This window comes from Galleria mellonella, unplaced genomic scaffold, assembly GCF_026898425.1.
Source record: "Galleria mellonella isolate WM207_F2 unplaced genomic scaffold, CSIRO_AGI_GalMel_v1 utg8921, whole genome shotgun sequence".
NCBI classification, from domain to species: domain Eukaryota; kingdom Metazoa; phylum Arthropoda; class Insecta; order Lepidoptera; family Pyralidae; genus Galleria; species Galleria mellonella.
In genome coordinates, this window is record NW_026442170.1 from 172359 (window position 1) to 189430 (window position 17072).

The following is a 17072-nucleotide window of genomic DNA, read 5'->3' on the forward strand; positions in this document are numbered from 1 at the left end:
ATTTCTATGTAATTCTTTTTTTGTGGAGATCTTTGTCTTGCCGACAAGTATGAACCCGCTGTTTGAACTACTTTGTATAATGGTGTTAATGCCAGTTTGTTTAAAAAAAAAAAAAACCTAAATCCTGTTTGTTGCGCGCTTTTAGCCTTTTAGTATGAAATAATATTTCAAACTGTTAAAAAAGCGTATTGTGTTGAGCTTGCTCTCTGTACGCTCTTGGATATCATAGCTTGGACTTGGAGTTGGATTCTATACCACTTTGCGTTACCCAATGTAATTTCACACTAAAAAAGGAAACACTAAAACACTTAGGAAACATGATAACACCATATTTCTGTCGAAACGTCTACTTTAATTAGCAAATAATATGTGTGTACTCAGTTAGTTATCAATCAACTTGGAGTCTTTCGAAATTTCGCTTGGAATGGGAACTTCCCTCGGGAGCAGCAAATTATACAGATCTTCACGATGTGAATAAAATAAACGATACCATAGTAACAACTTTAAAATATTTCATTAAAAAATTTATGGGATTTTTCGAATATAAATTTTACAGGTTTTACATGAAAAGAATGGGCCGAGTAACCCATTGTGTTGCACTTTAGGACTTTCTATAGCATTGATAGGCGATTATTCAAGCTTCATGCCCGGCCCGTTACTATCATATCTAGCAGATTTTTGGGTTATATCGGTCATTTTGATGGGTCAACGGATGTCCTCATTTTATATAAAAAAATTATGACAGTCGTATTTTTTTTATAGTATGTCATTACAAACTACGATCTTAACTGCAATTTTAACTATACTACAAATTCTGCAATATCAGGTCTACTGTAGAGTTCAAGCAAGGCAGTTTGATTGAGATTCCTCTTCTTTTTTCAGGTCGGTTAAAAATAAATCAGTCCTAGTTCCAACAATTATATTGGCGAAAAGCGTTTCATATACGCCGCCGAGTGGTGAATTTGAGGTGAAAGTCGATTGAGTCATTAAATCACGGCATGCGGAGCCCATGACGGGTCACCCATTCAAATTCTGGAAATGTGTCTTTACACAGTTTCCTTGTACTCTTCATGTATTGTCATATATCTCATGACGTGTTATGTATTTAATGATATTTACTAAAAGCACGTATTTATTTTACAAGCTATTATTTTTAAGCAGCTTTCAAAGGGTTCACAATTAGCCCATACTTTCTAAAGAAACGATGAAATAAAAGTTTTTAAATAGTATAAAACAAAGTCACTGGTCGCTTCTATTTGTTTCTCTGTTTCTAAAATGCGCAGATTTTAATAAGGATTTCACTATTATTTGGATATTTTTCATTGAAGGTTTATATCTACAATATTAATTAAAAATAAAAACAGTATAGAGTATTAAATTTATCATAATAGAGCCATCTAGGTTTCGGTATAGAATACGCCACCCCTTTCCTTTCCTGTGCATGTCGTAAGAAGCGACTAAGGGAGCTTATGGTGGAGGCATAGGCAGTAGCGTCACTCTTTAAATATCGCCTAAAGCTAAACTGCAGTTGCCAACCTTCCTGCCAAGCGTGGCAACTATTGGCAAAATCCCTCTTATGGGGGAGGCTATGTTCAGCAGTGAACAGTTAATGGCTTATACAAAAAAAAATTAAAGACTTTTTTTTTACGATACTAATGAACCTTAAATGGTGCAATTTTTATAGAAACCTGTTTATTTCAAAAGAACAAATTGCGCGCATACACAGTATCATGCCGATTGTTTTGTTTGTCGTTACACTGCACAGTAAGCAAGTGATAACTGACGTAAACTTAACTTGTAGCTAGGGTTGCCAGCTAGAACTTAAAAAGACGGCTGACAAAATAAAGAAAGATTACTTTAGAAGTTTTTCTCTGTTACAAAAAAAAAACTTTAAAAGTATTTCCCTGTTACAGACAAATAGACCGAGTAGTAACATGGTTCCTTTTTTTATTTTTGGTAAGGAATTAATTACGGATGACTTGCACAATTTTTCTTTTTAATTTACTTTAATCGTACTTACTCGACCTGCCAATATCGAAATGAACTTTATTCCCGTAATAGAATGTGGTTGCGAGAAGGTGAGATAGTGATGATACTTGCAGCTAATCAGGCTTTGCGATAAACGCGATCGTTCTGATCCTTTTTTATTTTAATGTAATAACATGTAATTAGATCGGTTTGGGGATCAATTCGTGATCCTTAATCATGAGTGGCTGTGACGGGAACGTGAGTTTAATTTAGTTTTGTTTTCGGCAACTCTACTTGCACTTTGAGTGGTTTTATGTTTGTGACCCTCTTGGTCCTCCGATCTACTATCTGGCAACCCTGCTTACGGCTAATCATCGCGCCAATATCTACGCTGTTCTCTTATCTGTAAAACTGGGTCGTTGGACTTGCACTTCGCTAGTACGCAGATAATGTGTGACGCACTAGCAATGCATACACTCGAAGACTTCTGTTAAACGCTGGATAAAGTTGCTGGTAAAGGTTTTGTATAATGCCAATAATACCTCTGCGTAAATGGCTCTGTCAACACAACTGCGGCGCATTGTAGCGCGGAATTAATATATTCAGAACGGTTTGGCGTCTCTCGTGCAGTCGTAAACGCGCGGTGATGTCTTAATGACGTGTCACGTCCATTATGGTGGAGAATGCCAATAGCATTAAACGGACTTTTTATTGGTCATAAAGATTAAATAAATAAATATTCTTTAATAGATTGTTTGATTGAAGCTGTTGCTGGTTTATTTAACTGTACAGGTTGCGCGCGACTTCTTTACGTATCCTATGTCCTTCTTCATCCCAAATATTTAAAAAATTTGAATTTATTGAATTGCTAGGGAATTAAATAGTAATCATCGAACAAAGACGCACATTTATATTAGCCAGGATTATATACAATTCATGTTTAATTCGTTAATAGTTATGCTATGGTTAATGTTAATGCACTACAAGCCTTTTCTGTGTATGAACTTTCAACGCAAATTTGGCCTGGCTTAGGTAGAGACAGTGTTCAATCGGTAGAAATAAACACTAAAGTTAACTTGCACGATCCATCTTGTTCGGCGAATTAAAATTCAGAAATCGCTTAGAAAACCTGACAGGTGACCTTTCCCCGTTCATTTCTGACTCAAACAAACCCAACGCAGCCAGTCACTTTCAATTCTTACTGCCTTAGGTATGGAGTTCAAAACGTTATTGCCAGCTAAACGATTATGTTCACTATGTTTATGTATATAGGACTGAAAATCACTTACGTACAAAGTACCTGCCTACATTGTCACAATACCTAGAAATCATGTACCTAGTGGAATAACTATAACAACTAATATCCCACTGCTGGGCACAAGTCTCTCCTCACACCCTCCTCTTGTGGGGAAAGACTTGTGCCTACAGTATCACGGTCTGGCTGGTTTTATATGGGGTCTTGACTTTTCCTTACACTGGTATGTTTTGTGCTTTGTTCTCTTAGCCTCTTTCAACATCTTGGAAATCAAAAGGAATGGTGATTTTATATTTTTCTTCTTTTTTATACGCAGTTGTATTGACTGCATAAACGTAATATACATATAAAGTGCACAGTTTTATATTTTACCATAGCACGTCACGTCACGATATCGTATCGTATATATTTCGCGTAATCCAGCCAAGATGAGTAGGCATCTCGCGCTGATGGCGATCTAGTACAGTTGCATCGGCGGTTTATCTGAAATTAATCGTGTTACTTTTTGTTATACACCGTGTCTTTTAAAACCAACCACCATTTTGAAGTATGAATTTTCAGGGTATAGGTGTTTTACCTCTATACCCTGACAATTTATTCTATATATGAATAGGAGGAATAGCAATAGAATAGCCTCAGGAATAGCAATGCATGAAGTGTATCATAGGCGATATAGTATACTCTGTTATGTCCATGGTTACTGTTCATGTCTTTAGGCGACGATTACAACTTTCCATCAGGTGGGCCGTAAATTTATTTGCTATTATAAGTTGCATACAAAAAAATATAGATGGCATTTTAGTGTATTTCTATAAAATCCATTATTGAATGAGTTGTAGAGGCACATTTTAATATTTCATTTATCAAATAATTTTCTAAAATGGAGACCCTACCTCTTAAATTAGAGTAACTGTTTTATGAGAGAATGACAATTGATATTAGCTGTCATTGTCTACTTTCTTCTGTTTATATGTACACACGAACTTTCGTGTACAGATATGTCCCGGGTAAATAAAACTCAAGGTGTACCTAGTCGCAAATGTATACCTTATCCCTCACCTGCTCGGTCCCTTACGACATAATGATATACCGCAGATGTTGGCGGAAACACTAAGTGTGGTAATAAAAACACAATCATAATCCGTTTAGTGCTTTTACGCGACGTTCTAACTCGCGGAGAGGTTTTTTCCACCTAGTTTTATTATTTAGGAAATTTATTCTGAACTAGTTGTTACCGACGACTGCCTCCGCATAAATGGCATGATACCACGTATTATTATGCTTCGACATAGAACTATGAAGGTGTCTAAACTAGATCTTGTATGTTTTCTATTTTATTGTTTCAGCCGTTAACTATCCACTGTTGGACGTAAGCCTTCTCTATAAGGAGAGTTTTACCAGTAATTGCCACGTTTGGCATGCGAGTTGGCAACTGCAGTTAGGCTTTTAAAGATGTTTTAAGAGGGACTTTGCTGCCCATCCCTCGCCCTCTCTTAGTTGCCCCTTACGACACCCAAGGGAAAGGAAGGGATGGCCCGTTCTATGTCGGAGCACACACGGCGATTTTTTCTATATTTTCATTATCAAAAAATATGAACTGATATTGGATATTCGATCTGTGTGGTGCCACTCTACAAATAAAGAGGGCTAATGTCATTGTTATCCTCAATATCCTATACTCAAGGACTTGTAATGGACGAATAATATGTATTTTAAAGAACTTGTCAGCTGTCGATGCTAAGGATATGGAGAAAAGTAGTTCAACCGTGCAAAATCATTTTCGCATTTATAAATTCATTAATGTTACGAGTAGAAGCAGACTTCGCACTTGTTCGTACGTTATTAATCCAATTCAGTCTTCAATAACACTCATAATTGCTTCTGTAAAAAGAGGGCTTCAACTTTTTTGTGGCATTAAAATTGGCTTTAAATCTTTCACCACTCTGAAGAGATGTCGCGTGCAGCAGCGATACAACTGCACATTAAATTGGAGTACAGCTATCAGAGCTGTGAACGGTAATATAAAAACTGTTATCCACATGAAATCTTAGCTGACACCTGACAACCGAGCAGGTGAATTTTTGTCTGTGAAGGATAACATTTCCCAATATCTTTACTGAAGACTTTATAGACCCGTCATACGATTTAAAGTGGTTTGCTTTGACGGACAAAAGGCTTTAAAGGAACTGTCCTCAAGTACCGTATCTCACGTTCATGAATTCAATATAATATAATCTCTCTGAAAGTTGTATTGGAGTAGCAGTAGGTTAACTTTGGTTGGAGAACTGTACACCCAGCTTTACAATTTTAGACGTAAATATAACGGTGTATCTTTGATGCAATCGGATTGGCATTAAGTTAAAAATGGACGGTACCTTATATTTGATATATGAATAGACGATGACATAATGATAATGACTGAGGACATGAGAATGATCTAATTCCAAATTTATACTTAAATGGACTGCGTTAAAGTCACCACGCAGATTTTGCCATTGCGTTCTCGTATTTTCGACATTTTCACAGAATTCATTTATGTATTGTGATTCGTCATTTAATTGCTTCATTCGCTATCAAGTTTCTTTGAGTGGCACTACGTGCACATCGGCCTAGCAAGAAGTAATAGCAGTCGTGCACGCATGCACCGTGTCGCGCGTCCATGTGAACACACTCACTTAATTGGTACCCGCCGTCAAGGCCGGCCGGCCGCAGTAAAAGTCACGAACGAGTACTCCAAGAAGTCCAAATGCACGCACACCGACGTACATGATTACTATAAGATTCTCTCGTACAACTCGACTTCATGAAATTCCGGACAGTGTGACTAATGAAGATTGCGCGAAATGACTTATACTGTCTGCCTGGAGGAGCTCGGGTGTTTCGTAAGTTGTAACCGTTAATAGACAAACGAATAACAAAAAATAACTGACAGTTATCACTTTCCATCAGGTGGGCCGTCAGCTTGCTTGCTATTCTAAGTTATATATAAAGCGAAGACAAAGTAAAATAAACTTTATTAAAATAATAGTTTGTAGAGTCTCTAAAGCTTTTCTTTTAAAGATAATTAGTCATTCGTTTCACCTGATATGTCACATGCTGACCCTAATAAAACTTAACGTTTTTGAAGATGCTGTAAACCTCATTTCATAATCTGAGCGATTACAGAGAAGAAATGCTCCTGAAATCGCTTTGTACCCGAATTTATGTGCGAATAAAAGGTACTAAAGATACTAAGCCACAAGGCGGGCTTTTAAAAGCAACCGTCAGTCAACTTACGCCTGCCAATTAATACTCGCCGTTTTGCGTGTCTATCTGTATAATATGTATATCGTATTTTAATGGTGAAATATCTCTTATGTATATAATATATTATGTATAAAAATAATATAATGACATTAAAAATCATCTCTCATCATCGCTTTATCTGTAATGTTAAAGTTGAGACTTATCTGGGCTACTTAATTCAATTTAACTGTTTCCATCGTCTCGACTCGTAGAGCATCTAGGCAGGCGGTCTTGAATCTATATCTAAGCGTATTCTATTGAACCTTTTGATTTTTGTTATAGAAGACGAACGACGACCGTTTAGTATTTTTATTCACGTTGTATTCGATTCGCACCACATGGAATTATTGTCGAATGTTAATGGTGTCTTCGTGAATTTCTAAGAGGCAACGCTGAAAGCTAAAAGGTAACAATCTAGGCGATGTACGCGACGTCTTTTTGTATGGGTTTTGTGAAAAACAACAATTGCACGGCTGCACAAAAGTGCTGGCGAGTGGCGAGATCGTCCCGACGTGCTACAATTACAGTAATAAAATTACAGACGCCCGTCTTTGTATTCGTTGCAGTGATGGATGACGATTTTCGCAAATTAACGGCTTTATAATTTTCCAAGCAGTAATTGAACGTTTTATATATTTTATTTTCGATATGCGAACGTCGTTGTCTCATGTTATGCTTGCTTATAAACCTAATAAATCTTGAGTTCGAATCTGACTGATGTCAAGTATGTAAATTTTAATTCTCGACTAACATTCCGACAATAGAAAACATTGTTAACAAACCAAATTAATCCAAGAGACGGTCACAAGTTCGCCCACGTTGAATTCAATGTGCTCGGCGAAATGTGTGCAGAGTCGCATAAATGACTCTAATTCATTAAGGATTACGACCATGAGCATAATTTTTATTTTTATGATTTGAACGACAACTAAACTCGTCGTGAGTAACTTTGTATACAAGTGTCGTTGAAGTGTTATTATCTCCCATACTTTATCTCCTATGCTAATATATAGGATACATATAAAAGCGTACTATCACAAATTACTACTCCTGATATCTTCAAAACTTGAACCTTGAACTGGATATGTTCCTCGTGTAACATAAACATACACTGAAAAGTGCATAAATGTATTTTTTTTATAATTCAAATGGAAACGAGGAATAAGAGGCTTAGTTTTTACAGGTTATCGTGATATAAAAATTATACCTAAATGTTGTTTATTGCCATTTAAATTCTAAACCGGAGAAGTACAGTTATATAGTGTTTGATGAATATGAAACAGTTAATTTACTGAGAATATTCGTCTAAATCTCTTTAAAGCAAAAGTGAGTAGGCTGAGATTATGCTTCGACTCATTGCCTCATTGCCTGGGTCAGCTTAAAGTCAGGATCAGGTTTTTTTTAATGATAAATGCTAGCGGGGTACCAGTGAGGGATGATATGTGAGTATGAAAAGGTAGAGCAGTTACCTCATCGTAATGAACACATCTGGAATTCAGCACAGTGATTTCTAGATCTAGGTACAAACTTGGTTTTTGTTCGACTCTACGTTCAGCGCTGATTTTCAGTACGCATCTACGCAGATACCGTTTTACTAAATTAATGTTCTCGTTGAAACTAAGTAGTAACCTCATATTGCTGGTACTAATTTCGCTGTAATTACACGTTGGCTTATTTTCTTTGACCTCAAACGACTTCACTGTGTCTGCTCTGTACTGCGAGAGGACATTACGGCCGTCTGTTGTTGTTAGATAACACTTGTAAAACAGTCTAGCCTGCGAAAGGTTCGGCTTACCTAGGGTTGACACCGTTCCTGTTTCTTACTTTCATTCCTCAGGGTCTTCCAGAATTTGTCCGTGTTTGAAGGGGATCTCGGTAATATTTTGTGGAGAATTTAGAGAAAATATTCAGAAATTTTACTATAGTCTAATCTTTTCTATATATACCGTGTCAACCTCGAATATTCAGATTATAAGCTTATTAAAGATGTGTATTTTTTACCCCTTGTACAAAATTTTTGAATTGACATTTGGCAACCCTAAGTTTAAGAGAGCTGTAAAATGTAACAACATAGCCCAATCTTTTCCATTAATGATAGTGAGGGCGACACTAAACAGATATTCCTTATTCTGCTGACTAAGGTCAACATTCGTCGCATTATCATTCCACAGCTGAAACTGAAGTTCAAGGTATCTTAGCGTAATTACTTTTTTTAATACTTTTGCACAATTATTAGTATCTCTTGTTTTGTGTATTTTTTTCATGGTATGAAAACGGCACGGTAAACTGCGTTATCGATGTGCGCTGGTGCGGTACCAGTGACAGTTGAAAGAGGTGGATGAATCAGATCATTTGATCCATTGTGGCAAATTCGCTAGGAATTTACCACGATGGTTTCCAAGGGAATGCACAGAGGCCGACCTAATAAGGTATATTGTTGACAATTAGGACTAACCTCCCAATGAGGAAGTATACTGAATAAGAAATAGTAATAATGACTAATAATCCCTTCCCAACCATTAGGGATTACTCCCTAGGAAGGAAACTCCTTTGAAACCTCACTATGTGTAACCATTCTAAGGTGTGAGGATGGATTCCCTGTTGATGGTGAGCGGTACGATGGTGAAAGGTGGCTGTAGGCATCATATTGAAGAGTTCTGCAGCACAAAATCCGTTACAGAATGTGTCTATGAAACATTACGCTGTTCATAAGTGTGTGTGTGTATGTTCACATTTGAAGTCACTGTTTTGTTTTCCGAAACATAATCCACTTGTTACAAGAGGGTGGTAAACCGTTTTATAAAAGTGGCAATTTGTTGCATACATTCGTTTCTACGCATCAACGGTTTAAATTATGAAGCATGTTATTGGAGAAACAAGCGTATATTCCGGATATAATGCAGATTAGAAGTGAGAGGATGTGAATCAGTGATATTAGCTACTATTTATTGTATTATTATTCCTGCAGAGATTGACTTGAATGTTCAGACATGTGGCTTTTTTAGTGATGAAAATGGAATAAAAAAAATGGACTAGCTTCCTCTGATCCTGGCGTATAGGGGGGAAAGGGATTGTTAGTAATGGAGACTGAAAATCCCATTGCTAGCAATATACCCAACCAGGTCGAGCTCCTCGCGGTTCTCCCTGAAAACTATCGTGGTTAATTCCTGATGAATTTATCATGATGGGCTAACTGGCCTGTTTTCATTCTCATCTATTACCCTTCACTGGTGCTTCGCCAGCATATCCCGTTAGCGCAGGCGGAGTTACCATACCATTTTCACCCATCAAAAAAAAATTTTTGCGTATAGTGCGGTTTCAAAGATGTTTCCTCCACGAACGCTCAGATTATAGAATGAGCTCCCTGTTGAGGGTTTTCTAAAAAACTACAGCATGGAGTTCTTAAAAAAAACGATAAAGAGGTTCCTTCAAGGTCGACAACGCGCGCGTAATGCAATTGGTATTGCAGGCGTTCATAGGCTACGGTAACCGCTTACCATCAGATGGGCCGTATGCTTGTTCCTTTTTAAAAATACGAAACTTTTTAATTCACTTAGATATTAAACCCTTGATACTTATACAACAGTACAATAGTGTCACCTCATTATTACAGAACCGTAAAACAAAATCATAAATTATTCTAATAATTATTGTGTAATTGAAAAATCTTTTGTTTCATCCAGCCGTCGATACTTTACTCATCATAGTCATCACCAGTAACAGGTGAAGCCGTGGTCATAACTCAGTGTAATCGAGTGAGTACGTGGTGAAACGGCAAGACAATTACAGCGCGGCCGCCACAATTGTTACTACGCTGTTTACTTGTCGATACAAATATAAATGGAATAGTCGGCAATAATTCAACTTAGCATTTATGAATGGAAGTAGTCGAATGCGCAGGGCTGGCGCGCGCAACAAACCGAAATAAATATTATAGTTGCGATGGATATTTTGATTTGTAATTGAAATAGAAATTATGTTTATTTATTTTTGTAAAAAAAAAAAATAGTAGTCATTTACATTGTTTGAATAAACAGTTATTTATGTGTTAACAAAATAAATATTGTGTAATAAGGCTCGGAAAATGGCCGCCGAAAAAATATTACGTTACAGTTTATTTTATTTATTATATAGTCTCATCGTTTTACAATTGTAATACCTATTTAAATACTAAGCTTTTAAACCATTTTATTAAGTACTACTTAATTTTTTTTCGGTGGAATAAGAAAATACAGGACAGAATCGTTATATATTATAGGCTTTACCAAATTATACAAAATGTTACCAGTATTTATTATAAACTATATTATGTGATTAGTATTATGTGACTTTGCCCACGTGTTTTAGTATAAAAAGTATCATATTTCAACACAGAATGTATTCATTTCATCCCGATTTCAGTGATATCTATCCGGCCCATTAAGAGGGATTTAGGTCAAACATCCAAACATTTAGATATTCACTTCCACTACTATAATATAAGCAATATTAAATATAATATAAGTAGACGAAGAGAGAAAGAGAGAGAAATATATCTCAGTCGCTAGTGATATGTAAATTATCTCAAGAAAGTGATTCTAATAAATACGATGTTATTATAAGTTGGTGGGCAGGTGGCAACCCTAGCTATGTTTATTACATGTGGCATAATATGGATGTTAATACGAGTAACAGATATATCGTGGCGATCAGCTGTTTTGAATGGATTTGATTATCAATATTTACAATTGTAAACATTTCGTGTTTATATTACTTGTATGTATTGTAAATATAGTTTTATAACTGTGATAATTGAATAAGGCTGTCTAAAGACGACGCGAGTCACGGCTTCACTCACGACCCGTACCGATACAACCGATCTATTTTTTTCCACTTAACTAATTAACATTTGAACATTTTTTTAGACTTGTTAGTTTTGTATTTTCCTTAGTGCTATCATAGGAAGAATTAAATTGCTAGTAACGATGATTTTCTGAAACCTGTGTTTTAAATTTTATTCAAATCCGCTCAATTGTTTAAGCGTGTTTGAATAACAAACATATAAACATCTTTACAAATACAGACTACAATTTTTTTATTGATTTCTAATGAAATGGCTATCTCGCCCGCGCTAACGGTATATATTGGCGGGGGTACCAGTGACAGATGATAGGTGAGAATGAAAAGATAGATTAGTTAGTACATCGTGATGAATACACCTGGGATTCAGCGCGATGGTTTTCAGGGTGGGGTGGGGGGCGTGAAGGTCGACCTGATAAGGTATATTGCTAGCAATGGGGCTGTTAGATCCTATTACTAACAAATTTTCCCCCCAACCTACTAATATTATAAATGTGAAATTTTGTAAAGCTGTTTGTACATTTGTTACTCAAACACTATTAAATGTGTGAACGGATTTGAATAATATATGGTACACGCGTAAGGTGTATCTTGACTTAGCACATGGGATATTTTATAATACTAATTAACGCTGGCATTGCAGCAGGATAAAACTAGTTCTTCATAAAAATATATACCAGGTAGTTTGTAATGTTAGCATAGTGTAAAGAGATTCATACAGTGGCCCATAAAGATCTGTTGCCAGATTATACCCAATAATATGCCCCATTGCTAGCAATATACCCTATGAGGTTGATCTCCACGCAGTTCCCCCTGGAAACCATCGTGATTAATTTTAGTTGAGAGCTGTATACACCTTTAATTGATGTGTTCATATGGCCTTAAGCTTGATAGTGAGGAATAAGATTTTTTTTGTTCAAACTTAGATTTAAGCATTTTTTAATAGTAGTTTTTCTCTTTTACTTACTAATAACATTGTATATTGTCTGCTTAATTATTGTGAGCATATTGTTGGTGTGTCTTTTATAAATAAATAAAATAAAATAGTTGAATTCGTCACTATGGACTAGCGCACCTGCTTTTTCATCCGCATCCGCCAGCGTATACCGGTAGCGCAGGCGGGATTACCATTAATATCCCATAAAAATGAAATGCTTAGGACTTAACATGCATAATTTAAAGGTACTTGCCACGATTATTTACTTGTCTGTCCGCGACGATATTTATTGTGATTACATCTCAATTGATTGCGTACCAAATCGTGGTGTTGGTAGATAGCTTTATTAGTCTGCGCGCTCGTGGGGACTCACCTGAGTTGCGTTATAGCGTGATGGTATGTATCAAACAGTGAAATCGACATTGCATGATCTCCGAATACAAACCAAAATATTTAGTTACACTTGAAATACAAACAAGATCTATCCATTTTAGCCATTTTTTTTTTTACACAATATGGGATGGCGAATAAAGCGATAAGGCAACAGACACTACTTTCTATTAGGTAGATAATTTAATGAAAATTGGTGATCGCAGGCAACGGTATAAGTACAGACATGAATACACTCTGATGCACACGGTACCCTCATATGTGTCTATTGTTTTAATTTTTATTATTAATGGCTTTTACTTTATTTATTCATATTGACCTTACTATACTTTGAACTAAATTCCTAAATTAACTTGAAACTATTTATTTACCTTGCCTATTACTCCTATATCTATTTTACATATCGCTAAAAAGCATATACTGTAGTGTATAACGTTTTGCTTCTGTGGATCTCCTTTTATAAGGTGGTCGTCCCATCTTTAGATGGTATCGCCTCACATTTATTCAATTCCTATTAAACCATTAATTTATTTATAATTATATATTTTTATTATATTTTGCAATGTAAATTCCCTTATAGTTCAGTGTATATATTCGTAAAAAGGCCTATGAATTTCGTATGATTCGTAAAAATAATAATTCTAAAACTCCAATCAGGTGTGAGCAGAAAATAATATTTCCAAAACAGTTTGTAACAACTACAAAACATAACATGGTAAACATAAACAGCAACTAATAAGAATTTTAAACACGAAACTGTTTTCATATCGAAAATATAGGTATTTAGTTTACCTAATCTATATTATTTCGAGAACGTTTAAGTTTAGAAAATCTTATTGTTACTAACTAGTGTTAGTAAGAATTACTTTCTTCTTATTTAAACGTTTCTGCTTGTCGGACCAACTAATTAATGCATTTTATTCCAGCCAGCTCTGTCCCAGGCCATATCTTCGACCAACCTATACGACATGACACCTAGTTTTTCCTTTATTTGTCCCATGTAGTTATTTTTCGGTCTTCCCTTTCCTTTTATTTTATGAGAATTACTAATAGGTAACCTTAAATCCAATTTATGATTTGAGGATTTTCAATAGAATCCACTCGATCAATCTTGCTTGTATTGAAATTAACAAAGGTGTCAAAGAATAACGATCAACGTGAGATTAAAAATTATAATTAAAATTGTCAATGAAATTCGCGAAATATAACTTAAAAAAAAAATAGATTAATTGAGAATTTCCTTCTCTTAGAAAAGTGGCTTAAAAATACAATCGAATGCAGGGGCAGTCGCCTACTTTGATTGCAGTCAATCAAAATCAATTAAAGCAGTGTCCATGTGTCTGCATTGACAGTTCTGAATGAGGTCTTTGATAACGATTTTGAAAGCAACTTTCACGTCACCAATGTTAAACTGTCCAAATTTATTTGCTTTATTTTTCGTCTCATGTAATATGGTGACGTCATATTATTGATACTTCAATTATTTTCATTTTTATAGCAAGTGTGAAACATTGTCTGCAAATAAAATTTCCACTCACACAATGGGCGGACTAAAATGTACGCTGAGGAGGGGGGGAAGGGATTGTTACTGATGCGAACTATCAGTCCCATTGCTAGTAATATGCTCCACGTGGTCCCCCCAGGAAACTATCGTGCTGAATTCCTAATGTATTCATCAAGATGGGCTAACTGACCTACCTTTTCAACCTCACCTATCACCCCGCCAGTGTATACCGTTAGCGTAGGTGGGATAACCATTCCATTATCATCAATTAAAAAAAAATGTACGTCGAGGATTATCTCTCGATGGATTTAAAAAGATAGGAAGAATGTAGAATTGTCTCTTTCATTCTCACGATGTCGTAAAATACAGCTAAGTGAACAAAGTACCAAATTGATGCCTGGCCAACGTAATAATAGTTATCTGATATTAAGATCCTCTAGGACCGAGGAGAGATTCATGACCAGTAGAGACGTTAATGGTTTTATAATAGGTTGACAATGGGATTGTAACTCCGCATACGTTATTGTACGACTTGAGGGATACCGAGTGGATGGTGTTAGGCGAGGATGAAGTCAGGCCAGTTGACCCGTCGTTCGAATTCACCAGGAATTAATTGTTTGTTTTTCCATGAGTGAACGCATGGAGGTCAACCTGATAGATGAGTAGTTGAGTTGTTCGACCCCATTACTGTTCTACCCCATCTGTTACTTTCCCTTTATAACGCCTGTTTATACAACAAGTAAATAAGTTACACTGTTAGTAATGTGTCGCTCGTGTGTGTTCCAGGGAGGAGGGCGAAGACAAGCCGAAGCCGACGGAGAGTCAGGACGACGGTTATGAGACGAGCAACAGCGGCGAGGCGGCGCGCCGCAAGCCCTCCAGTACGGAGGCGTCGCCCGCGCCGCCGCCCGAACCCTCCCCGCCCCCGGACCCCCCCTACGAGCCCCTGCTGCGCCACTACCCGGACCACGAGCCAGAGCCATACCGCCACTTCGAACCGCCCGCACCGCCCCAGCCCCAACCGGAACCGCAGTACCAGCACTTCTTTCCGAAGTACAACGACCCGTACGCGTTCAAGCGTGAGCCGGACGCGCCATATGACATGAGCCAGCACCACCAGCACCAGCACCACCAGCACCCACACCACCAACACCAGTACGGGCCGCCAGGAAAGAGGGACGACGACATGTACAACGGCATCAAGAGGGAGTGCGAGGACCCGTACTCGTTCGTGGAGGAGGAGGCGATGTGCGCGATGCTGGGCCAGCCGCCGCACCACGGCATGCCGCCGCACATGCAGCACCACGAGCAGCATCCGCACATGATGCACCCGCAACAGATGATGCTCAATCAGCCCAAAAAGAGAGGCCGCAAGAAGAAGATCAAAGACGAGAACGGGTGAGTTGTTTTGTTTAATTACAACTTACTTAATGTTAAGTGTGTGTGTGTGTGTGTGTGTGTGTGGTCCCGGCATAAAATAAGCCACATCAATGTATGTATATATATGTGTTTGTGTGTGTACAGTAAAGTATATATATACTATGCATATTACATTTAAGGTCGTATGCGGTCAGGTTGTATGCAAGTACATAGCTTTTATTATCGTCAAGCCGTCAACACAAGCTGTTACGTGCAGAGTGCCCACAATAATCGCGTGACTCTTAATTAATATACTGTTTATAAAGTAAATAGCAGTACGTTGCGTCACTATGTCGTGGTAATGATTTCTTAATAATTTGAGAATTTACTCCGTAAAATCATCCACTTGAAGCGTTACAAAGTGAGTACGGGATTAATACCAGGGTATCTATCGATTACAAAATTAATTATAATTTTTTTTTAATGGGTGGTAATGGAATGGTAACCCCATCTGCGCTATCGGTATACGCTGGCGGGGTACCACTGAGAGATGATAGGTGAGGATGAAGCAGGTCAGTTAGCCCATCGTGACGAATTCAACAAGAATTGTTCACAATGGTTTCCAGGGGGCACCACGTGGAGGTCGCGACCTAATAGGGCATATTGCTAGCAATAGGACTGTCAAACTCCACTACTAACAATCCCTTTCCCCCCATCAAAATCCGGTCTAGAACTTTTGGAGCTTCTTCCCGTTAGAGTTCCGTCCCATAACGTAAATAGGAACCCTTACGGACTTTATCCGTCCATCTGTCATAGCATACATCTCAATAACTACTAATGCTATCGATTTTAAATTTAAAATAGTTTTACATATTGCAAAGGAAATAATTACAAAAACATCATAACCTTCAAGGAAAGAGCATAATCCTTTAAAAAGGCCTGCATCACACCTGCAATGCTTATGATGTTGCGGATGATTATGGGCGGCGGTAGTAGCTGCGTGCTCGTTTGACCCCTGTGGTATATTCAAATTATAGTATATTGGGATAGTCAAAATTTAAAAATGATTCTGATGAATGATAAAAATGAATGAATGATTGAGTTGGCATCACTGCCGAGTAAACACATCTTTGTACAGCGTAATATTAAATAATGAATTGAATAATGAAATACGCCTGTTTCAAGTATTATTTTGATTATAAACTAAAGAATAAGTGTATATATGTATGTTATCTCGTTAAGAAATACTATTTATCCAAAATATTTAAATACTTGACGAAATATTTATTACGGACAGTTAAGTGGTAAGAAGAAAAAATATATCGACACTTAAACAGTATTAATAATATACATAATATAATGAGTGAAAAATTAAACTCGAGAAAGAAAAAGCAAGTTGTGTTATAATTTACTTGTTAAATACATGTAGCGAGATGGCATAGACATACAGATAATAACTTCAGCACAGAAGTGAAGTGATAATTATAATATATAAAGTAAAAGTGCAATAACTAGTAAGTGTATATATAAGTGTA

General features: G+C 36.9%; 1 protein-coding gene across 4 annotated transcripts in view; it reads left to right on the top strand.

Annotated features, from left to right (window-relative positions):
- Positions 1-17072, top strand: part of LOC113519458 (trithorax group protein osa-like) — a 90990-nt gene that overhangs the window by 26183 nt on the left and 47735 nt on the right. For all 4 annotated transcript variants that reach the window (XM_052902286.1, XM_052902284.1, XM_052902283.1 and 1 more), the window contains one exon: positions 14965-15576. In XM_052902286.1, coding sequence (XP_052758246.1) covers positions 14965-15576 — 612 coding nt within the window. The remainder of the gene's footprint in view (positions 1-14964; positions 15577-17072) is intronic.